This window comes from Corythoichthys intestinalis, chromosome 10 (genome assembly GCF_030265065.1).
Source record: "Corythoichthys intestinalis isolate RoL2023-P3 chromosome 10, ASM3026506v1, whole genome shotgun sequence".
In the NCBI taxonomy this organism is placed as follows: domain Eukaryota; kingdom Metazoa; phylum Chordata; class Actinopteri; order Syngnathiformes; family Syngnathidae; genus Corythoichthys; species Corythoichthys intestinalis.
The window spans coordinates 58,988,235-59,014,394 of NC_080404.1; the positions used below are offsets into that span (position 1 = coordinate 58,988,235).

At 42.1% G+C, this 26,160-nt stretch overlaps 1 protein-coding gene across 3 annotated transcripts in view; it reads right to left on the reverse strand.

Annotated features, from left to right (window-relative positions):
* The window catches only part of LOC130923319 (homeobox protein Meis1), a 166,035-nt gene that overhangs the window by 106,560 nt on the left and 33,315 nt on the right, over window positions 1-26,160 (reverse strand). For all 3 annotated transcript variants that reach the window (XM_057848950.1, XM_057848949.1, XM_057848948.1), the window contains exon 7: window positions 24,511-24,622. In XM_057848950.1, coding sequence (XP_057704933.1) covers window positions 24,511-24,622 — 112 coding nt within the window. The remainder of the gene's footprint in view (window positions 1-24,510; window positions 24,623-26,160) is intronic.

Sequence of the window (26,160 nt, forward strand, 5' to 3'; positions counted from 1 at the left end):
AACAAACAAAGACTGAGTAGAGTCGTCATGACAAAAAAGTGCAATCGGTTCAACTTCAATGGCAGGAGTTAACAGAGACACTATTCTAGTGGAAGCTACTTTTTTTTAAAACAGTGAGAACTTTTGAAAAGAATACTTCCATTCTTGGCAGGAGCATATTGATAACCTTTTGGGATACAAAGTATCACGATGTGAAAAGCTGTCATTATGAGAATATAGCGTATGTATAAACATTAGGGGTGTGACTATATCCAAATGGTGATATAATACAACAGCAGAGGCACGCCTATACACACACACACACACACACACACACATACTCATACCGAGGGCGTAGGTTTGGTCTCAGTATTAGTAGGGACGATATAACCCCCATGTACACTTTTTGCTTGGGACAGAACATTAGTAAGGCCAAACAGATAGGGTGAACAGGGCTTTTGCGCATGTTGTGTTGTGTGAGCAACATATGAGGTTATGCAGCACCAGTCTCTTTCTAAGCAGCTTCTTGCTCACGTTTTTCTGGTTCTATAGTTTCCAGCAGAGTTCACTACATTTCTCAAAGTTTAATCAACATTAACAGTAGAAAACACAAACAGAAGGACACTTCTTTCGAAGCAGCTTCCTACTCGAGTTTTGCAGGTTAGCAAATTCACACAGCTCAATGTTATGTTAAATATCATGCAGGTCGGACTTTTAGTAGCAAAATTTGTGGTGTGTTCCCCACCTCCATTACATTGACGTGTTTTTACTTTACTTACAGTGGCTGCCGCCGGCTGAAAAAACACCTTGTTGTAACCCTCATCTTCAAGGGGGACGGAGGAGACGGCTTGTTGTCGACATGTATTTCTGTCGGGGCTGTGTGAGCGGGTGTTTGTGTGTGTGTGTGTGTCGGGCTCAAGTCATCAGCTAATCAAACGTGTGTTTGAAGGGGGAAAACTAGACCGGCACATTCAGCAAGTGAAAAAGACTAAATGTAAATTTAAACATAATGAAAATAATTCACCTAATAATGGTAGGGCCAATTCTATCCTTACAACTTATAGGTAGACAATTGATATTATCTGTATAACTGAACTCAATATATAATGCATATAAGGTTGCTTAAAGGTTGGTGGAGATAATGTGAGCATCCTGAAAAGTTGCTAGTGTTATGTCCCTACCGTCCCTATGCAAACCTACGCCCTTGACTCATACACACTAGGACTTCCATGACTGAGTGACAACTAATTGATGATCAAATTAATTGACAAATATTTTTTTAATCATCCATTCATCGTTTAGAGGCATTTTTTTTTTCCTACTATGGGCCTCTTAGCTGTCAATATTCTCTATTTCTGTCATCTTTGACGAAAGATGACTGATGAGGTTTGTGATTCCTTAAAACAAGATACTTGCAAAATAGCTGCTTTTGCTTTGGGAAAAGAATTATTTTACATAGTATTCAGGCTCCAACTTTTCTGAGTGTTTAGTTTGAACTAATCGGTGATTGGTCGACCTTTGAAATAATCTTTAGTAGTTTGTTTTTCTTCCCCCATTGAAATGATATTATGAATTCATTTTCACACCATTAAAAGAAGACTCATACAAATACAAAATGCAGAGGGGGGAAAAAAAATAAATAAAAGAGTGAATACTTTTACAAGTCACTGTATATGCCAGTTAAGGCATTGCTCATTAAAATGCGCCAGAATATTTGCTAGTCGGACGTGTAGGCAACAGAATTAGAAGCTACAGTCGCTATTCCCTAACTGTTTTCACACACAAGTGACAGTAAAATGTCCTCCCTTTTACACAAGGCGCTACTTTTAAGTAGACTTAGAATAGACAATGAGTGGAAAGCAGTGGAACGTGTGAAGCAAAAGGTCAGCTGATGTGTGTTATCACCGAATGTAGGTCAACACTATTTTTGTAACGCGTGCCGTCGTAATGACTCGAAAAGACCGTTGGCTCATCGGCCGCCGCTCACGTCCAATTCCTTTGGACCGGGAGGGTCGGCGGCGGGCGTCCTCTCCCGGCCGAGGGCGGATGGGACGTCTATTGCGCGGGGGTGGGAAAGGGCTCCCGTTGACATCGCCGTAGGTGACGGCAAAAAATGTCAGCGGCATTAATGTGACCGCTCTCTCGGTGCCATTTTCCCCCACCTGCCGTAAAGGGTCATGACCACGGGCCCGCCTCGACACGCCGCAAAACGGCCCCGAGCGCCGGCCGGAGACACGACATTAAACCCGTGACGCGCACACACAAACACAGAAAGCTACACACAGTCGCCAGCTTTTATTCCCACTTCCGGGAGAAAGGGGCCGACGGTACAAGCAAAGACGGAATCGTCGGGCGATGAGTTCACCCTTTCGCGACGAGCACTCTTGCCGTGTCTCAATTGATTTTTTTAACGCTTTCTTGCCTTCGTGCTACTGTGATGGCTGCCATTTTGCACAATGGAAATAAAACAGAATAACTCCAGATAATCCCCACGGTTAAATGTCATATATTGAAGTCATTCGGTACCATCTTTTCATCCTTTATGTAAGAAAGTCTAATGCTGCGTTCACACCGTCGCATGATAGACGATAAAAGTTCAACCTAATACGAGAATAAAGTGATATATTACAATAGGACGTGTAAAAATTGGACGAGATTAAAGTTGTTATATTGTTTATTTTTAGATGACGTGAAGCGGAAGTTGTTTGGTTTCGCCGGCTTCGACTATTGGCATCGCAAGGTCTGTGCGAACACAAAATTGCTATAGGCGACGTGTTTTCGTAAGGCTTCCAAGTTTGTAAAAGGTTTACTCATTTAGGAGGGCAAAGATAGACCATTCCATTCCAATCCATTTGCTGTCCGTGACAGTCAACGAAACTGCTTCTTGAGCCATTAAATCTGCTATGGTTATTCCTATTGTACATATTGCGCTAGAAATCTGCCCATATTTTTTGTACTGGATCAAATTTGATCTGGGATCTGGAATGGTTATTTCTATTGTACATATTGCGCTAGAAATCTGCCCATATTTTTTGTACTGGATCAAATTTGATCTGGGATCTGGAAAATACTTAACCCTTGCAGTATATTGTTTTCGGGTCAAGATTGACCAAGTGTTAAAAGTACCACTGATGTGACTTAAGAAGAAGCTGGTCAGCCGACCGAAGATCTCATGAGCTCCCTCTTATATGCGGCAGTTAAAAAGTAGCGGCATTTTGAAGCGGCGGAAGGCGGATAGCGCATCGCAGTTAGCATAGATGACTGTCTAAGAACTCCAAAGAATTGAGAAATAATCACATTGTTTGGCCACAAAGTGATAGGAGTGGTCGGCACTTCCAAATTTGGAAGCGGGCTCCATCGCCTTGCCGTTGTCTTTCACACTGGGCTAGGCCTTCGGCGAATGTGCTATTATTAGCCTGGTGTGCTATTATCTATTTGATAGGTGAACAGGTGGGCTAAAATCCTGGTGCATGACTCACCAGAGCACAACTTTAGAGACCCCTAAACTGCCAGGCTTAATTCCAGCTGTGTCCTTGACTCTGAGAAGCATGTGATTTCTTTTGGAATCGGGGAAGAACAGGATGCTTTCCCCCTTTATTTTAGTTGAGCCTGAAGGGTCTCCATCTTTGTTCTGCGCTGGCATTCAAGGACTTTGTCAGCTGACTTTTGGAAAAAGGCCCGCCGCCGCGCCATTGTGCCGCTAAGTGCTCTCGGCTTTTGTACGGCCTCCCGACCCCCTTTTCCGTTTGACCCCCACCCTCTCGCTCTATCTACCGCTCTTTGCTCAGAAGCTTAGAGGTGTCAAAAGCCATCTAAGAGGCAGCCAAACAATTGCGAGAGGGAGAGAGTTAAATGTGAGAAAGCAGCAATTTCATCAAGAAATATTCACACCCGGTTTTTAGAGCGGTACCGAACTTGGTCCAGATTCAGCCCCCCTTATTGTAGCGGTGTCAAAATATATATGTTAAGAAAAAAAAAAAAGATATCACGCAGCCCAAAATGTTATAGAAATGCTTCCACTAAGAATGGATATATCGCTATTCTAATTTTTTTCAATTTTTTTAAGGGACCAACAGGTTGCTGCATTAGCCCACTGCCACATCCAATTCATCATGACAGTTTTGGACATCTAGCGCCGTCAATGGCACTGAAACAAGAGCATTCACAGTCATTTGGAGAGACCGGGAGAACCAAAAGTGGTATTCGCCATGTGTCAAAATTGATTTCACTATGTGGCATTTTTTTGCCATGTGGCATTTTTGTTGCCATGTGGCAAACATGAATTTTGCAATGTGGCAAAATGGATTTTGCCATGTGGCATTTTTGTTTTGTTTTTTTTTGCCATGAGGACTCTTTTTTTCCCCCCCATGTGGCAAAATGGATTTTGGCATCTGCTATTTTTTTCCCATGTGGCAAAATGGATTTTGCCATGTGGCATTTTTTTGTGCCATGTGGCGTTTTTTTTTTTTTTTTTAACATGCGGCATTTTATTGCCATATGGCAGAATTAATTGAAAAAGAAATGCCACATGGAGAAAAAAAAGCCGCATGGCAAAATCCATTTTGCCACATGCCAAATACCACTTTTTGTTCTCGGCCCTGTTGGTCATTTACAGGTAATGTTCTATTCATTTTAGGGCATTTACGGGTTACTGGCCGTTTCTTTTGAGCACTTCCTATTCATTTGGGGAAATTCTTCCTTTTCAGTAACCCAAAATCAACATGGAGTGACCCGTAAATCCCCCAAAAGGATAAGGAAGTGACCGAAAATTTTAAGAAAATGACTTGAAATGCCGCAAAATGAACTCGTTGCCACTGACGGCCACAGACGTCCAATGTGTGACAGACAGACGCCTGAAGGGTGGCAATGGATGAACAGTTGTTTATTGGCTGCCATTCCTCCCAATTCAAACGGATTGGACGTCTACTACTGATCCACTCATTCCAATTAGCAGCAGACGGATGAAAAGTTTTTTTCCCCCCGGTTTATCAGACATTTTGTAGAATATTCTAGAATGATTTCTTCACCCACGTATCAATAATTGTTGTATCTTCCTATCGTGACATCATCGTTATCGTGAGCCTCGTATTGCAAATCGTATCGTATCGTGAGCTACCCAGAGGTTCCCGCTCCTATCCAATTGTACTCTCTGGAACAGTTTGACTTGTTCCTGTGGTAAAAGGTGGCGGTCATCATTCACTCATCCGCTGCTGGCTGTGGACGGCGATGGACGTTCACTTCTCTCGAACTGCGGTGGCTGAGAGCGGCGTTGTTTTCGGCAGCCTTTTTAATTTTCATCTCAGTCTTAAAATTGTCTTCTTCGTCTAGTCTTAGTCGACGATTTCTCAAAATAGTTTTGTCTGTAGAAGTCAAAAGTAAATAAATGAACAAAGGCCTCCGACCATTTCAAATTAACATTAACAGACAAGCACATATTGTAGCATCGACAAGGACAATGCCAACCTTGTGATGACAATAAACACTCAGACAGTACATTCTTTTCAATTAATTATACCCAACTGGACCCCCAAGAACTGTATGTAAAAAAAGAAGAAAAAAAAAAAATCCAAGAGTTTAAGAGGACGACCGTCACGCTTAAGTTGATGCTAATGCAACCGCAAACACAAAGGCTATGCTAACACTACGATATGTGATGATCACTCCGCAGGCTAAAGCAACCTTGCATATTCTCTCTCGGCAAGATATAACTACAAATCCATGAGTTTCAAAACAAGCAAGCCCAGAGAGGACACCGGTGAGTGGGGAAAGGCACAACGTGTCACATGAGTGACACAACCAAACACTGCTGACTAAGTACACATACATTAAAAAAATGCCCCACATTTTGAACACGACGGAAACTACGGCGCATTTTAGTCTCATTCTTGTTTCGTCAGACAAAAACTGGTATTCGTCTCGTCGCCTCTCCCGCGGCACGTTTTTAGCCCGTTATCGTCTCGTCAGCGCCATGAAAAAAATTGGTCGTCGACAAAATATTTTCGTTATCGTCAGCGTTGACAAAAACAGCAATGGCCTGGGAGAAAATGAAGTTTCCGTGTTATTAACAGTGATAGGCAGACAACCTATTTCAGTTCAAATGGACATCTTTCATCATCAATGGCAGCAAATGAGTTCAGAGCATGGCACTTGTATTTTTTTTGTCTGCCATCAAAAGCCATTTCTCAGTCTCACTATGCAAAATATTCCACAACTAAGTCAGTATTCTACTTCTAGTGGGTTTGCTTCTTGTGCAAAAAGCAGCCATAAGAAAGTGGCGGTTGGAGCTTTAAGTGTGGGAAGTGAGGCTGATAAACAGGTCGGACCTGCTAAGCCACCTTACATATTGTTGTTTCATTTACATTTAAAGCGCGCTGTTAGGATTAAATATAACATTTCAACTTCCTCCTCTCTGTCAGCACGTCCTTGACGGGCGCAGGATGCGGCATGACGTGGGAGGGATTTGTAGTCCTATCAAGTCTCCCCATGCCGAGCAGATAAGGACTCAACGAGAAACAGGAAGTGAGGTTGTTGTTTTTTTCACGGATATACTTCCTGCGTGTGGACCGAGTGATATGACCCATTGAACGGCACTCTGGAGCCACAAAAAGGAAAATTTATAGGACCGCTGTGTACCACAATGAACCACAATGCTAGTGTCTAAATTTAGTTCGTTAAGGTCGGACAAAGACGCCGCTAGCTTATAGGCTACCATCGAAGGCAACCCACCCAGTTCCAATGGATTTGGGCCTTTAGCGCAAGGTTTGTTCTGAGAACTTTCGAAGACCTACTGTGTTCACACCATGAATCTGTTCCAAAAAAAAGAGCTTAGTCAGGGTACTGGTTCTGGAAATTTTTAGGGAATTGGCAGCTCATTTGAAGCATTTTTGTACCAAGAAAGATAGTTCCACGATTGACATATGGCATTTTGAAGAAGAAGTAGGAAATTTTGAACAGCTTTATGTTCGGAACCATGTAATATAATTTAGTCTCAGGGTCGAAGCTGTCCACCCCTGCCCCCATCAGGCACAAATCTAGATAAAAATGTCAGTCGTTTGTGCCGGTTTGTGTTGTAAAAAAATTCCATTGTGCTATCATTTTATTTACAATTATTTTATAGGTCAATCTTAGGTCAACCAGCCCCCCACTTTGATTTAAACCGATTGTTAATTGCTTGTGCTTTGTTTGTGCGGTAAAAAAGAAAAAAAGAAAAAAATTGTTTGCGCTGCAACGGTTTTCTAGATATTCTGCTTTCAATTTGCAGCGATGACGTCACACCCTTAAACCCTAACCCTAATCCCTAAACCCACCATCGGAACCGCAACGATGCCGTTGGTTTGCGCCGCTACGGTTTTATCACAAATAATGGTTTGGGTTTTTTTGTTCATTCAGAAGAATGGCCTTGTCGATTTGGAGTAGATAAGGTGCTGGGTGAACTACGGCTAACCTAAAAAAAGAATTTGTAACAACTTGTCTCAGGGGTGATGAATTCATTCTGGACTTATTGTTACCTGTAGGCTCTGCGTTTGCCAGTACAGGGCGCGCACGTTCTTCAGCTTCGCTTATCATGTTTCTGGGCCGACGAGCCGGGCGGTCGTAGTTCATTTCAATCCAGGCTCTGATTTAGCTTCAAAGCTTCATCGAGAAGCGGGAACCGACATGGCTTTTTATGTGCCTATTTCCTCCGTCGTATGGAATAGCTCTGTGGAGTCACTTCCTGGAGGTGGCGGGGTCACTTCCTGTAAGAGTATGACCCCTGTATATCAGGGGGGTTATCTCTTATCTCTTAGTTTTACTGACTCGCAGTGGCGGCGGATGATCGAGTTACATCCTAATGTGTGTACCACAAGCCACAAGTGGCCGGCCTCGTGTTGCTTTGCAAACATACAAACAAACGTAAGACCCCGGCAGCACCATGAATATTCTCCCGTGTGTGTGTGTGTTTACCTACAGGTATTTGTTATCTGGCTTCTCTCTAAACAGGCAACTCACGCAGGTCTTTATCTCCCACTTAAAGCCCGAAAGCTGCTATCCATGTCAAAGGGATCGCCGGGGGAGGAGGGGGGCAGGCCTTAGGGGAGGTAACGGAAGGTGAGGGGCATGCTCGGCGTGGGTCAGTCTTAGGTCAAGCCTCTGCCCTGCTGACACGGAAGCACTAAATGGCAAGACATTAGTGCCGAGTAACCCCTTTCAAAATGGTACTGAAAAGTGAAGCGCCGCACACCAAAGTATATAAGGTTCAAGTTTTGTTTTCAAATAGATCGGGTTGTACTGTCACTTTGAAATAAAAAGTCAGAGTCGAGCTACATTTTTAAAAGCTAACACAACTCTTATTATCTAGGGCTTCGCCTTGCAAAGGCCAAGATAGTGTTGTTCTGCAACTTTATCGTACTTAGTATTCTTTATTCATCTTATTTTCCGTGTTTTTTGATGTGCCGCGCAGCCCGAACCGTTATGCCAATCGGCACCGTTCAAGTGTCGACACGACCGGAATTTTTGCGCGACGCAGGAAATTTTTCAAACAGCCCCGAAAAATTTACCCTTCGCCCGTAAACGCCGATTTTCCGGAAAAAAAAAAAAAAACGTTTCAAAATGTATCTAGTCCTACAAATCTTTGACCAAATCACACAATTTGGGCATCAAAAATTCCGGGACGGTGAGGGGCAAAAAAAGTTGTATACAGAATTCGGGAAAGAAATGACGGTTCCCCCGGAAATTTGCCAAAAACTTTCCTAGTCATTTTTAATTTCCAATGTAATTTACATTGCATTGATGCCGTTGACGGCCATGTAAGTCGAATCTATTGATGCCAATGTACTTGGCATTTCCATTGACGCATATGTGAGTCGATGCCATGGACGTCCAAATTTCCCATTCATTTCCAATGGCAAAAAAAAAAAAAAGTCAGCAAAACAACAGGAAATGACCAGATATCATGGCTAACTGTCATAAGATCGTCATAATTATGACACGACACGGTCATGAGCATAGTGGAACACTTATGACAGATGTCCTCGTCATCCGGCAAATAATCACTTTTGAATGGATGTACAAGATGCGGACCGGACGTGAATGGGGTTCGTGACAAAATTCACACGGGCTCTTTAGTCAATCACGATATTGTTTATTATTGTAAAGTATACAAATCTCCTTATTTCTTCTAATCAAACCGCTATATATCATATGAGCATTTTTAAGACACTTGAATGGCTCAAGCGCCATTTTTCCAGACTAATTACCACCTAGGTTTTTTTTTGTTTTTTTTTTTTGGGGGGGGGGGGGGGGGTCGTATATGAGACCTTTTTACACAAAATCCCACTAAACTCTCAAGAGAGCAGGTGCCATCTTTGCACCTTTTAAGTGTCACGTTTGACTCCAGCGAGTATAAAACATCAGGTGATTATTGAGGGGATCAAACTGACGACATCATAGCGGGTACCCTTGCAATGTGCCAAAGTGAGGTGGTAAAATAATCCATAAGAATAAATTTAAGCGCTATCGACCCACATCGGATGATAAAAACAATCCTGCGGGGAAATGGGGGTGCAGTGGGGGTGGGGGGGGGGGCTAAAATGGCGCCTTTCACGGGTCTTGTGGGCTGGCATGAAATTGGCTTTGCGTGGGTGTCGTTTTGGAGAGCCCGCTGGTAAATTCTCCCGTTCTTTTGTTGGAAAGAGGGGAGGGGCAGTGGGAAGGGTGGCGAGGCTTGGGGGGGGGGCATGCATAATGGTCTTAGCCGGGGAGGTCTGGAACTGTGTCCATAAATTGAATTATTTCAATTTGAGGGTGAGCATGTGAGAGAATAATGCAGAAAGAGAGAGAGAGAGTGCTCATCTCTATTCGACTGCGGGCTCACATTTACAAGTGGGAATATCAAGTAAGTTGCCAGAGATTACAGATGGGGGGTACGCGTGCTACCTTGCAGCTGGAAGCAATAGTGGATGAAAGGGAACCGCTGCTGCTATCGTCACAATTGCACTTTAAGCCCTTTTTGGTTCTTCATCAGTAATTTTGCAACAGAACCATGATATCAAAATTTAGTTCAGGGGTAGTTTAGTAGACCCTGCAAATACTTTCCAGAGTTCCAGGAACCTTTGAGCCAGAGATTTCTTTTCAGTTCCAAGGATAAAATTGAAATGACAAGCAACTCATCTTTCAAGCAGCCCAAACGCCACAATTTGCAACCAGAGGTTTAGAGCTACTTCCTGATAGGCCTTGCTCAGACTGGGAGCAAAAATGTGATTTGTAGCCCATCCACTTTCAAACTGGATGGCTCATTTGAAGCGTCAACGGTCACAAAGCACAAAAATCTGACCTAGCAAAACCACATACGAGAGGTCGTTTCGTATCAGATATGCTTCTCAGTCTGAGGATCTGATTGGGACACTTGCTAAAAATAGTGTGAACAGTCAGCCCTAAAAATCCGACTTGAGAAGGAATCTGCAGTCCGAACGGAACCTTAGTTGTGTAATCGTTACAACCACTGGTTGAGCAAAGAGCCGATCCAATCAATCAAAACAAATCCATTTTGACTAGAATGGACAGCTGCTAGGCTAGTCAAAATGGATTGGACGTCTGTTGCCGTCAATGGCACTGTGACAAGATCATTTGACGCAAGCCCATCCAGTGAGGTGACAATACTGTATAATAGGAAGTGCGGCATATGGCACAGTAGTAGGCAGCAGGCTATTTATCCTCATCATCCTCTTTAGAGGCTAAAATTAGCACCTTTAAGCCACACCGCTGTGATAGGCCTATTAATAAACAACAACAACTAAAGAAGAAGGAGGATGGCAACACCACCTCCTCTTTCTTTGACCAGGACATGACAGACTGGTCATTAGGATCGAAGTGAATGTCGCGTAAATGTTGCCATCCGAGACCCCCGCGTGTGAGGAAATCCTGGATTTCCTTAACAGGGACCCCCTGCCCCCACCCTCTTGCCTGGTTGAAGAGTGTAGGACGATGACGCCGTTAATCTCTTCATCAAACAGCTAAATAAACGTGTGCGCGTGCAAGAGCCCAAAGTATTGAGACGAGGTAGTTGGTCGGTCAATAAATGGAGGGCTAGACGAGGACCACTTTGGGAAAATCAAAAAAGTCTGACTGATATTAACCTTGAAAAGCATATTACTTTTTCTCTTCTTGGGAATCGGGGTACATCATGGCGACCCAACAGTTTTATGTCAATGGCCATATACACTGCTGGCCAAAGTATGGGCACCCCTGCAATTCTATCAGATCATGCTCAATTTCTCGCAGAAAATGATTGCAATTACAAATTCTTTGGTAGTAATATCTTCATGTATTTTGCTTGCAATGAAATACTCAAAAGAGGATTTTTTTTTTTTTTTCCAAATCATGATCATTTTATACAAAACTCCAAAAATGGCCCAAACAAAAGTATTGGCACCCTTTGAAAAATCATGTGATGCTTCTCAAATTTGTGTAATTAACAGCACCTGTTACTTACCTGTGGCGCAAAACAGGTGGTGGCAATAACTAAGTCACACTTGCAGCCAGTTAAAATGGTAAAGTAAAGTTGACTCAACCTGTGTCCTTGTGTGTACCACATTGATCATGGAGAAAAGAAAGAAGACCAAAGAACTGTCTGAGGACTTGAAAATCAAAATTGTGAGGAGACACGGGCAAGCCCAAGGTCCATCTCAAAGACCTGAATGTGCATGACCATTATGAAGTCTGAAGACTAGCAACAAATTTTGCAGCATAATGTAGAATGCTGGGTCTCCCTCAGAGGTCATGGGTCTTCCAGCAGGACAATGACCCAAAACACATTAGAAAATGCTTTGAGAGAAAGCACTGGAGACTGGCCAGCAATGAGTCTAGACCTGAATCCCATAGAAGACCTGTGGAGCGATCTGAGAATGGCACTCTTCAAATCTCTGAGACCTGGAGCAGTTTGCCAAAGAAGAATGGTCTAAAATTCCAGCAGAGCATTTCAAGAAACTCATTGATGGTTGTTTGCAGTTATTTTGTCTCAAGGTGGTGCTAGCAAGTATTAGGCTGAGAGTGCCAATAGTTTTGTCCGGCCCAGTTTTGGAGTTTTGTGTAAAATGATCACGATTTTTTTTCTTTTCATTCTCTTTTGTGTTTTTTCATTGCAAGCAAAATAAATGACGATACTACTACCAAAGCATTTGTAATTGAAATCATTTTCTGGGAGAAATTCAGCATTATCTGACAGAATTGCACGGGTGCCCATACTTTGGGCCAGCACTGTATTTTCTGGACTATAAATAGTTTGACTGGGTCTGCGACTTAACCTGTTATCCTGTTATGTTGTAGGCTATATTTAGCTAAAAACCCGTTAATATATATTATATACGCTAACAGAGGCCTATTTGGTATAATGTTTGCTCTTGGTTTTTCATCAATTGAAAAATTGACCCCCAGAAACGCGACTTATTTTCCAGTTCAACTAATATGCCCCTCCCCCCACTTCATTGTGCATTCTTTGGCTTGTGCAAATTACAGTATACTCAGGTGCGACCTGTCTTCCGAAAAATACGGTACTTCCATTACTTAAAAGACATATTCCTAACGGGTGGCACTTGGATGGTAAATTGTTGTATAACGCCTTTTTAACATCAAGCAACTCAAAGCGCTGTATTGCTCATTCACCTACTGATGATGCAGCATCAGAATGCTCAAAAGAAAAGCAAAATTGAGACATATCACACATTTAATCCTTTTAACGAAACGGCATATCAGCGATATTGATCAATCTTTTACGTTTTAATCAATTCCATTGGACGGTTGCTTTTCTAATCCACGTATCGACCCAGATCAATGCATTGTTATATCCTTCATGCTCGGGTAAGGCGCAAGTTAATCATCAGACGGCGTGAAGAATCACAACTCGGTTCAGACTGGCGGCCAAAATCCGATTTGAGCCAATCCAGATGGAAAGTGGATGGCTCTTTTGTAGTCCGAACAGTCCCAAAGCAAAGAAATCTGATGTTTGGAAGACGGACGGAATGCGGTCTGAACGCAGCCCCAGAGTAGCGCATCAAAAAGTGTCAGACATGGAATACGTTAGTCAAGTGAGTGACTTCCGTGGACAGTGATAGGTGTCCGATCCATCTGATCGCTGCCAGTTGAAATGGACTGGACGTCTATTGCCACTGAAAGGCCATCATTCCACAGAAGCTTTTGTACGACGTTCTCACGGCGTCAACTCCATGTTAACCTGTATATTTAGACACCGTACCGCATTGATTATGTTTGGCCAATCAAAAGCTTCGCTCAGATAAAGACGCCCACTAATTAAGGTTGCCGCGTCCGCTGAAGATGAAATCAAAGAATTGAGTCTTCGCGCGCGCGACACGTCAAATTCCACAATGGGCTTTGCTGCCGTGTGTAAATAGTATCTTTGAGCAAAACACCAGCAATTAGATATACACTCTCAAATTAAAGAAAGGCGCTTCCTGTAAACAAACGAGCGAGAATGCGCATACATCATTAGCGGGTCCACAATTACCACATGGGAGGGAGCTAAAGATACGCTCTATACTGAGCAATCCCCGAATGCCGCCAAACTCGCCTAAATCGAATACAACCTCCGTTCGTTGAAGCCCTCCGCTTAAATGAATTGAAAACCGGCCACTTCATTAGGTACATATAGTGGGAGCACAACACTGATGGAGAGGGAGAGAGAGGATTTTGCGGAATTGAAGGAAAAGACATTTCTTCACATTCAAATATGTATGATGAAGTCATAGCACTACTCACGATCACACCTTTGGGGGCTTTTTAAATCAGAATATCATGCATGTTTTCGGGATGTGGGAGAATTCCACTTGCATGGTGCCTTGAAGGCACTTTGACACTATTTTTCACCCACTGATAATGCTGCACCAAGAGCAAGTTGGGGTTCAGGATCTTGCTTTAGGTCACCTGGGTGGAGAATCAAACTCACAACCTCTGGATTGGGGAACGACTAGTCCACCGCTGAGCCGGGAGAAAAGTCGCGGGAAGAACACGCGAACTCTGAGCCCGGGATCGCAGAATTTTGTGGCCGACGCGCTGCCGTTTCTGACATATTTAAGCAAACACCTAAAAATAAGATAGCGCAGCCGTTTCTAATAATTTGGTGACTCGGCTAGAATCAATGCGGAACGGAGCGGTTCCGATCAATTGAAAGTAGGCCCGCTTCGGTGCTTCTGATACAAACAGCACGAATGCCGCTCATCCGTCAAATGTGCCGCTCCGCAAAGGAGAAAATCTGCAGCTTATCATTTTCACGTCGCCGTTCGCCCCCCGCGTGAGACTCTAACTCCGCTGCTCTGCGTTTCCTCTTCCCCATCTCGCTTTTACAACCACGCCGTCATGTAAAAATTCATCAGAGAGTTGTTTGACATCCATAGACGTTCGCCGGACAAATCGTTAGGCGCACGTTGTCCTCTCGTTCCCACAGTTCCACCTCGCGGGTCACGTTATCGCTCTGCTCGGCAAATGAAAAATGTAATGGCGTTTATCGTTTTCCGGCGTTGACAGAGAAGTTATAAAGTGGTTTTCGGCCACAGGTGAGCTCATAAACGGCATTTGCCAGGCGCTAAACAATGTGACGGCAGCTTCCTCAAAAGTCTTCGCAAACACGCTTGTCCTTTTTGCCTTTATCTGCCCGTGTTTAAAGACAATATTAACATAACCGGACATCAAATTACTGTTAATATTGCAGAGACCTACGCCAAGGCCAAACAATCCAATAGGTGCATACAGTGCATGTACATTTTCTCACGAGCAGTGACAGAGCTTTTCAAACATTTGTGTTTGAGAAACTTTACATGCGTCACAACATTCATGGCAAGTGTCTCAAAATTGCGAGCTGATCTTGACAAACAGGCAGCTAAAAGCAATCCGTACAAGTAGTTGAACATCATTTCATTCATTTTTTTTTTTTTTTGCCAGTTACTTTGATCATTTTTGTTTAACACATATTAAAAAATGGTTTTGCAATTTTATTTGATTCAAGAAATAAAGATACAGTATTCATTTACTTCTAAAACCTAAATACCAGGTATTTTTTGAGAATATAAAAGTCGCACCCGAGTATAAATCGCACCAGCCAAAGAATACATAATGAAGAGGGAAAAAAACATATGGCAGAAGACACAGACAAGACTGAAAAAACAGTTTCTGCTCTTGCACCCCACTTTAAAATTAACTGCTGTATTTTAAGCCACAAGAACTGTTGTGTTTGATAGATCTATATGCTGCCATAGCAGAAGCCCCCGAACTATTTTTAATTTGTCCGTTTTACCCTGCAAACCTCCGTTTACAGACATCGCGCAACCATTTTTTGTTTCAACCCAGCCATAAAGGTAAGTACTTATATTTATTATTCAAAATGTCTGTCATTTTTAGCTTAGAATCATTAATAGATGTCTAATATATTGTTTAAAAAAACAGACAACTTAAAAAAAAATGATTCACAGCATATTTGAAACTTTTAAACAAACTAGATACATTTTGAAAATTGCTTTTTTTTTTTTTTTTTCCCAGAAAATTGCCGTTTACGGGCGAACGGAAAATTTTTCGGGGCCGTTTGAAAAAAAGCCTGCGTCGCGCGAAAATTCCGGACATGTCGATACTTGAACGGTGCCGATCGGTCAAGCGGTTCGGGCTGCGCGGCGCGCCGAAGGATTCCCATTCAAAAAAAAAAAAACAGAATAACATATACCTGATCTTTCCAAAGGAAGGACCAGGTAATTATGTCACAATGATAAAAATGGTGTCTGTAAGTAAGTCATGGATATCTACCTCATAACTATCACTTAATTGTATTTTTTTTGTTACTGTCACATTTTCCCCGATATGTCAGATGACAAAATAATCGATCTAAACAAAGAAAAATTGAAAAAAAAAAAATGTTTTTAAAGGGTAAATATATGAAAAAGAAAATCTCAAACACTCCTTGATGTCTGCGATTTCTGCATTGCGACCCTTGTTATATGACCATGTTTCACCCATAAAATCCAGCTGCAGCCATTCACAGCTGTGTCTTGACACTCGGTGATACATGGAGTGTTTGGATTGAAACAAGATAAGTACGCGATAATATCTCGTTAAAATCACGGCGTCTTTAATTGTGCTCTTTCATGCTCTTACCTCCAGATAGGGTTTTGCTGTATAATTTAAAAAAATATATTTTTTTTTAATTAAATGCCCTCCTGTTCAAAATTTTTCGTCCCCCCAGAAAATTGAGATTTTAATCTTTCCAATGATGTATCACACATGTATTTCACACAATTTTCAAATTTTCCCAAATTGGGGGTCTCACAGCGGAACTCCAAGTCACCTGAGTGTTTTCCGCCATATATATATGTCACATTTTGAGTATAAATTACGTTTTTTTTTTTTCTTTTGGATCAAAAACCAAGAACAAACATTGTAGTTTTAAGTCATAATGTAATTGTAAAATGGAGAATAACGGGCTAAATATGCCTCTGCTAACGTAACATATGAACCGTTTTTTGATAACTATGGCCTAAAAAACACAAGATAAAAAAAAAAGAAAAAAACCAACAAAACATATTTGTCACACTCGAGTAAGTCGCAGACCCACTATTAAACACAACCAAACACCAGAAACTATTTAAAAAGTGCAACTTATAGTCGGGAAAATACGGTACATAAAAATACAGGCTGAATGTAGTCCATTTTGAATGCAAAGAAGATTACTAACCTAAATGATGTCATTATTTCTATATTCATGAATACTAAATACTTACTATAATTATGTGTTTTGTGATATTTGCACTTTTTATATGATTTTAGCCAATATGTCTGACACGGGAGTGTATGTTCACTGCTAATCCAACATTGAAAATGGGAGTATCTTATTTTGATTTTCAAACAAAAAAAATGCCACCTGACTTTAACTGTTACCTCAGGTGATCCCAACAAAAAAGGGTGTGCGTCTTGTAGTAGTATCGTTGGACGTTTTTATAAAGACACACACACACACACACACACACACACAAACTTACTTTACTTACATTGTTTTATTTGGAATGAACCATTTTGTGATGACATAACTTCCTTGGCGGAGGGTAGCAATGAGTCCAGAGCAAATTTAGACGTTGTCATGGCTTATTTTTGTCTGAAAATCTCCCGTTACTTCCATAAGTGCAACAGTGTTTGCATTGGAAGCACGGAAGTCAGCCAAAGCTACGCTTGAGTGCGGGCCAAGCGAGACCTATCCCTGTGTTCTTTCTACACTGACTGTCTGTTAACGTGAAGCTAATTTCACACGCGCGCTTGGATTCCAAAAGGGAGGAGAGAGCGGGGAGCCCACGGAGAGAAAGAGAGGCTCTCAGTTCTCTCTTCCGGTCTACTGGACAACGGCGCCCATTAATTGGCCGCTTTCGAGAGGCCGCGCCATTGGACGAGGCGGATCCGACCTTGGCGGAGGTCAGAGGCTATGGATCCGAAATAGCCCGGGCGGATCGATGGGAGGCCAAAGCTGGGAAGTTTTGATGAGGGTTTTAAAGCTTTAACTTGGACAGGGCTAATCTATCCAGCCAATCTGTTTCCAACTGGCAGTGAATGATCAGCTCACAATGCCTAAAATTTGGGCGACTAGCTTGTTACTGTACTTTTGAAATGTATCTTTGAATTGAACAAATACATTTGAATGACAAAAATTGCCTTTATTTTCGCATTGCCTAAATGGAAAAAAATCATTCATTCATTCATTTTCCATGCCGCTTTTCCTCATTCAGTTCAAATTAAGGAGGAATGATCGTGAACTATTACAGTGGCAACGATCAGTGCCAGCACGCCATCAAAATGGATAACGCGTCTATCGCCGTCAATGGCAGCCAATAGGAGCGCGCTCGTTGTGTCGCTTGGGAACTCTGCATTCACTTCAATGCTTTTCCCATCTTTGAAGCGGTCAAACCGCGGCGTGAGTAAGCGCAACCCCGCAAATGTGACTTTCTATCAAATCCCGGCTTTAACGAGGATTTTTACACACGGCATCGCCGCCGTCTCGCTGTGAGCAATTAGGAGTACCACGTTTTTTTTGTGTGTGTGCGGCTCCCGCGCCACATTCCCAGCTCGGGTGTTTATGCCTTGACCGCAAGCCTACTCGTGCCATTTTTTCCCCCTCCCTACTTCTTTCTAGACCGAATTCCTACGCACCAAAAAAACAAAAAACACATTTGGCACATGTCATTAAAAGGGAACGTCTCCGAAGAGCCTCCTTCTTTTCCCCCTCCTTGCCGGCAGCGGCGATGGCGTTAATTAGTCCCTCTCTATTAGCCCAGCTGTTTGCCAGCCAGCCGCTGCCAAAGGGGCCCCCTTTGTTTAGCGGCCGGGGGCGGGCGCTCGTCAAAGCTAACATCGCGTAAGAGAGGGCAGAGGGAATAAAGTGCTCCGTCTTTCTTTGTTTACATGCACACTACCTAGCAAAAGTTGGGACACACTGTTGTTGTTGTGATATTATCTACAGCTTAGTTGCATCTCAGCCTGAGAGATGGTAGATCCAGAAGAATTTTAAGATTGATTTCTAATTGGAATCAGATATGTCTGCAATCCAAACGCAGCCTAAGAGTAACATTATTTGGATTCGTCCCGTACAGTCACGGTACAGGCATCACGGTTCGGTGCACGCAGTCAGAGGGCGAATACGTTTGAGTAAAAGAAAAAAAAATCGATGTCGGAGTTAGTCCTCCACTCAAGGGGGCGGTAGAGGTGATGCGCCTAAAATAACAACGAACATTAGGAGGAAAAGAAGACAAAAAGTCACAGAACATGTACTATCAAATAAAGTATTAATAACACTTTTTGGAGTGTTAGGGTTTCTTTTCTATTTTCAAATCTGGAAATTAATTTTGCTGTAGCCCAAGGCTGAAGTCATTGCACTATTACAAGAGATGCTTTGAAGTTATGGAACTACCGGTATTTGCACTTTTTGTTTTATTTTGGGCATTATAAAAATAAATCTGATGTGAGAAAGAGATAGTACCTTTTCTCGTAGGCACCGTCTAAAGGTTTTCGTTACTCTTACACACTTAACATAATGAATCAGGGAATAGTATCGTTTCTCATATTTACTGTTTGAATTACACACCTAATATAAAAAAAACAACAACAAAAATGCAATGTTATACCATAGTTTAAGGAAAACAAGTAGAATATAGGGCATAAGAAATGACGCCTTCTTATCATTGAAGCCCAGCACGTGCGTCATGCAACTGACTGAGCAAGATTGACGCGCCAACTCACGCAAACAGTTCTTCCGGACAGTACAGAACAAATGGCGGGACGCCCTGTTCCAACACAAGGAAAACCTAACGCCCGATATCCAACTGATAACACGACTGACAAGAACCCCATTTGACGCCGAGGTGGCAAAATCCACAACCATCGTTGCCCTGACAACGTCCCGAAGACCGCGCTGACTGTGTTTTAGTTCTACTTTACCCGGTATAATTCAATCATCGGAATTTGGATGTTTGTTAATCGTTCTGGAATCTTCCGCGGCCGAATCGCCAATAGTCTAAGAATCGGAAATTTCGCACGCCTCTAGTTATGACTAAGGTGAACGCGCGGAGTTTGGTCTTCCGGCCGGATTGTCATGTCTCGCCGGCCCGGGTCATTGTAGCTGCGCCAGCGCGGGTCCGGCGGATTACGGCAGATTCCTTCATGTGGGTGTGTATGTTCACTGCTAACACAACATTGAAATTGGTAGTATCTTATTTTGATCAAATTAAAGTTAAGTAGTTTCTTGCTTTCATTGCAGATTTAAAAAATGTGAAAGGAATTGAGATCGGCCGGATGATATGAAGAAAAATTCACTTGGATTTTTGTCTTTTTACAGCACAGATGCTGTGTCAAGCCTTTTTTTTTTACACTCTGATGATAGAATGCTGCAACGGGATCATGTTTGCGGCCACGCCGAGTGGATAAAGTGCTCCTTTTTGCTCGGCGTGAGGGGGAAACACACTGCCGAGTGTTTGCTCTGTTTTTTGGAACGCCGCGCAGCTTTCCTTCTTCCCTTCCTCGTTCCTCTTCGGCCTGTCAGAAGCATCCAGGGAGCGAGGCGATGACTGGTCGTATTAGATATGTATCACCAATTACCCAGAGCGTTTGTAAAAGAGGAGAGCGCAGGGCGGGCCAAGGCAAACGGCTCCCTGTGAGGCTTGCTCTTACACTCAAGTGTGCGAGCGAGTGTGTGTGTGACACTGAAGATAGATGCCATAGTGACGCTTTGGAGTTCAGTTAGGCCTTCTTGTTCAGACTGGAGCACCCCATGAATGGACTTTTTGGGAGGCTCAACCAGCTGTTTCAAAATCATGAAGATTCTGTTGAAATAAATGGACAGTATTTTGGCCGTCACTGTCACTTTGTGCCCCTCCTCCAAAATACAGGTAGTCATTATGGTGTCAAAATTTCAAGAATTAAAAATTGATGAACCAACTTTGACATTTAAGTCATTCATTCATTATATGCACAAGGGTCGCGGGGGTGCTGGAGCCTATGGGCAGTAGGCAGGGTACACCCTGAATGTATATATGTATGAATAGAGATTGAATATATCTTTATGGCACAGGGAAGGAGCGGTTAGCACGTCTGCTCCACAGTTCTAAATGCAAGGGTTCAATCCCGGGCTTTGACCTTTATCTGTGGAGTTTGCATGTACTCCCTGTGCCTGCGTGCGTTTTGTCCGCTTTCCGCTCACATCCCAAAAACAGGCAAGGCAGGCTGACGGAACGCTTCAATTTGTATAAGTGTGTGTGTGTAAATGGTTGTTTGTCTCAATGATTGCCTGGCAAGCAATTCAGCGTGTACTCCGCCTCCTGTCCATAGTTAGCTGGGATGGACTCCAGCAGCCCTAGAGGCGTGCGAAATTTCCGATTCTTAGATTATTCGCCATTCGGCCGTGAAAGATTTGAGAACGATTCACAAACATCCAAATTCCGATGATTGAATTATACCAGGTAAAGCAGAACTAAAACACAGTCAGCGCGGTCTTCAGAGGAACGGACCGAGAGTAAATATCATGTACAACTCATGAGGCTAGATGAAAAAAAAAACAATAATACCTGACTGCGGCTGACAGCTGCTTCAAACAATGCCCAGTTGCTAGTCGCTAAAAGCATACGGATACGTATCGCTATAATAGATATCACATATATTTAGAACTAGATGCAAAATGACAGACTTGCCGTTTAGTCGTTGCCACGTTGTAAATAGCCGCCATCTTAAAGCAGTAGACTTCTCCAAAAGGCTCTGTTGTAGCGAAGCTAAATAACGTTTTATCTAAAATACTCCCAAATCGGCCAATTTTTGACTTGAATCTATCTTTAAATGAAGAAACAGTTTTAAAACTTAGACATGTCGAAAGTAGACAGAAGGGAAATGATGGAATAACGATAGCAATTTTAACAACTTTAACGGCGGAGTCACATCATAAAATGAATTGAATGTAGTTTAAAGCTGCTGATACAGAATGGGGACTTGAGTATTTTATTTACTGTTTTAAACAGTTAACTTGATAATGAAATATTAGTTTGATTTAGCCTGAGAGGATTTTTGAACAATTTTGGAACTAATGTACAACACATTAAAAGCGTGGGGTGCGGGGTAAAATCAATAATCAATTCATAATCGAATCGGAGCTTCTGAATCGTAATCGAATCGTTAGGTGCCCAAAGATTCCCACCTCTCGAAGCGACCCCTGCGAGGATGAACGGATGAATATATACACGGCATGGAAGCTAACATTTATTTTCCTATGTTGACACGGTCCAATCAAAAAGAGACAGAGCGCACCAAGAAACAGGACTAATTCCGAGACTGTGGAGCGCAGTCCATCTCATTTTTAGCTGTGTTTTCTGACTTTATACTCAAGAGGAAAGTGACTGCAGCAAGAAACCAGGGAACTACAGCAAACTTCAGACTGCGGCGTATGATACAGAAGTGTCAATAAATGTATTCACTTCCTAGCTACATATCATTTAATGATACCATCGTGAGCGGGCTACTACGGTTAAGAGGACACTACGGAGCACAATCCTACAGTTATTATTTCTGTCATTCTGGCGATGTAACCTCACACAAGAGAGGTGGATGACGTTTCCACCGGTGTCCAGTGAGGCGTTCAGGGAGAAAGAAAAAAAAAAAAAAAGGCTGGAAGCGCTCCGGCGGCCGACATCTTCCCCCGGCGTAAAAGAGAGTGAAGGGGGAGGGGTCCGCAAAGGTGGGAGAGGGAAAAGGTCAGGCAGAACGCAATCAGAAGCGGAAGAGTGGAAGGAAGAGAAACAACAACAGCAGCAGCAGCAAGAGGAAGGAGGAGATATGAAGCAAATGTGAAGAGGAGGAGGGAGAAAGTTGTGAGGTGAAGAGAAACAAAAGGCGAACGAGTGGGAAGCCAAACAATCGGCGGTGAACCCGAGTGAGACGCTGGCGAGTAGGTGGGAGATGAAAGCGTGCCGGGATGCCACAAACAGATAAATAACCATCTTAGCAGGATTACAGGGTGACTGACAGAAGCAAATATGAGAGCGCTGCGGCAGTCGGCGAGCGAGCGAGCGCTCTTAACCCACATAAATACTGAAACGCGTCCAACGTGGCCTCCGGTACTTACTCTTTTCTTCATGCCGTGCGCCTGTACGCGTGTAACGCACACCGCCCCGTGTCCCGATAACAAATGCAACATGAACCCCGAGAAGACAATGCACGTCGCTAGGCACATGTTAACAGCCTGCAATCCAATTAAGGAAGTAGTAATCATGTTATTGCATGTTGTCTTTCTCTTGTAGTAACGTGTTCATGATTAAATGCAGGTGAAAAGGTTAAAAAAAAAAACATATGATATTGTTGTTAATGTCTTTATCTAAAATGACATTTAAAAATGCAATACTTAAAGTTGATATGAAAATGTTTGTCTTTTAAAAAATATACTTAAAAAAGATAACAACATGTACACTAAATACACAAACGGCGTTGCAAAGATGAAAAAAGTCATTAATTAGATTACTAACAACTGAAAAAAATACCGCTGTTATAGTCTAACGTTATAGTCTAAACAACACAGATTATTATTGCTATTTTTATATTAATATTATGCTTTTTATTCATAATTTATTTGTTTTACTCTTTGTAATTGATATTTGCAATAGTACCAGCAGTATTTATTAAGGATTTAGTGTCGGTTTTCAGGCAGTGGAACCAATTCATGGAATTATTAATGCATTACCTGCTAGACCATTTCGACTTACAAACAAGGTCCTGGAACAAATCAACTTCGTATGTAGAGGTATCACTGTATAGTTTTTAATACAAGCACTTAAATACAGATATGAGCCATTTTCATCAATGTAAAAATAATACGACAATATACTGTGTAATCTTATCGTATTATAAAGTATATACAATAGTTTACTGAAGCCAATTTACTTAAAATGAATCATTAAAAAAATGTCGTTTTTAAATGTAATGTGTGATCTGGTAAGAAGTACAAATGCTGCCTTTATTTTCATTTTTAAAAAAAAGAAAAAAAAAGTACTGTATCTTCCTTGGGCTTTTCAAGTCATGTAACGCACTAGGGAGCCTGAACGTCTCATGCCGCGCAACCACAACCGTTTAGCATGAAAACACAGCAAATATAGCTAAGTGTATGATTACAAGCTGCAAAGTGTGTGCAGGATGTATAGGAATATACTTGAATTCCATAATTGAAAAGAGGCGCGCCAGATGTCCAAAAATATTTGGACAGTGGCCCACAACATGCTTGTGAACTCCCCGTACGTCATAATTATAAAACACGATGGCATGGAACGCGAAAAAAGGGGGGTTAAAGCCAAGTCGAGCTCCTCCTCATTCGTCAAGTAGACAAATCATTCAAATCAAACAGGCTGTACCACCCACAGATAAAGGTAGCGCCGTGCCGTGGACTAGATATCATTTTGGCATGCGCAGTCTGCATGGCTCTCTCATATGTAAACGCTGTTTCACCCTCTGCTAGCTCCGCCTTCTTTAACGCCAAGCATCTACCGAGTCAGTCAAACCACCGGTGTTCGTTTGAATGTGTATGTATGCTTGTGTATTAGTCAGCCAAACTGTGAAAAAAGTCAGACTGGAAACTACGGTACATATAATAAGTCACTGAATGACATTGACAGCGTTAGACGTCCAAACGTCTATCTCTGCACTGAATGCGTCTAAGCCAAGCCAAGTGTTTAACCAAACATATCTGCAACCAGGAATGACAACACGCAAAATGTCCACTCACCCAAGCAGAAGCCATTGCTTTGGTGGCAGCGGCGTCTACTCCCCGCCACTGGCCAACTCTGCTGCCTGGCCTTTAATAATATATGAATTAGCTGTTTTTTTAGTGGCGCACTGTCAACTGGCCATTTCATCGGGTACACCCGAGCAACCACTGAAGAAATTTCTGAGCGGCAACTTTTGCGAGCCGCCCGCCAGACGGGCCGCGCGTCCTCTGTGCGAATGACGCAACGATGCCGGCGCGATACGCAACAAAGCGCCGCCTGCTTTTACCTTGCTCGCTGCTGTTGTCGCCGCTGTGCGACGTGTGGCCGCCGCTGGACGGGCCCGGCGTGCCCCCCGAACGCGTGGACGCCGTGTCGTCGTGGTCCCGGTTCCAGGACGTCTGGATCGAAACAAAATGGACAATTTTGTTAGAGTTTATCTAATTAACCCATATGCTATGGCGGCAGATGTCCAATCCTATTTGAATGGGAGGGCGGTCCGTCAAAATAGAGTCTACGTCTATCGCAATCAAAATATGATCAGTTATTGCTAGCCAAAGGGAAAGCGCTCCTATTTTTTAAGTGAATCGTAGAAGGATTTAATACCCTGCAGTACTGGAGATTGCCACTGGAGGCTAAACAGAGTACAGTGGTAGTTGGAGATATGAAAGCCTCTGTATACAAAAACGACTACTACTATTATTTGAAACGTGATACGTGGTATTTATTGATATGACTGCATTATTTCGAGTTCATGTTTGTTTCCCGTTTTATTTTGTAAAAAGAAGAAAAAAACTGCTTATACACAAGCATTAGCACTTCCACTATAATGTATGGTTCGTTTGACATTTATTCATTGTTTTTAATTATTGTTTGATCATTTACAAATGTCATTGAGATGTTTCCTAATGCATTTTTGTTTCAATAACTAATTACATTATTAATGAGTATTGTGATTTGTTTTTCTTTTTGACTTTATTATCATGACTTCATTCAATTTTTATCATTCGTTTGTCATTCCCCATTTTAAAGTAACAGAAAAAGGTTTACAATAAAATATTGCTGCCACCTACAGGACCGGAGTAGAAAAGTGTTGATAATTACTGAATTGTATTACCTTTTTTTTTTTTTTTTTTTTTTTTTAAACCCTATATTGCCAAATGTATCACATTTGATACACCTAAAATTTCATGATTTTTGAGAATAATTTAGAATTTTGACATTTCTTTATGAAAAAAAATAATGGATGCAAGTCAACACATGCATCTGCAGGTTCCATGAAAAAAACAAACAGGATTTAGCAAGGGTTATAGATATCTGAGCGCTTATTACACATATTCATTTTGACTTTTCTTTTTACAAATTTGAAAAACAGGTTTCATTAGGACCTTATTTTTCAAATTTTAGGATTCTCTGATGATTGCTTCATATTTCTGGCATTAAAGGGTTAACATTTCCTCATTTCATTCTGATAAAAAATAATTCAAAAACATTTTGATTGGCTGAACCTCCACTTCTCTTATTTAATATTTATAAATACGTTACCGCCGTTACAACACAATAAAGTAAAATACTCTACGCGTCAGTCCAATTTATTCCAGAACTAACAAGCATATTGAAATTAAAAAAAAAAAAAACATAACACTTAATATCACCGTCACTCAGCCTTGTCGGAGGGTTCAATTGCTTTTTTTTTTGTGCATTCAACACGAGTAGCGCTCTCATATAAGGGCATGCAGACACTAGCGAGAGTGCATGACACCATCATATGGAATGAGGGCTGAGGAAAAAGAAGAAAAGAAGAGAAAAAGAGCCAACAGCAAGCCAACATGTTGCATGAGTTCCCAGCTTTGTGAAGCATGCGATCCACGTCTGTCTCCGGACAAACTGCTTGCAGATGACAACAAGCACAACAGCGAGCAACCGGCGAAAGTGATGT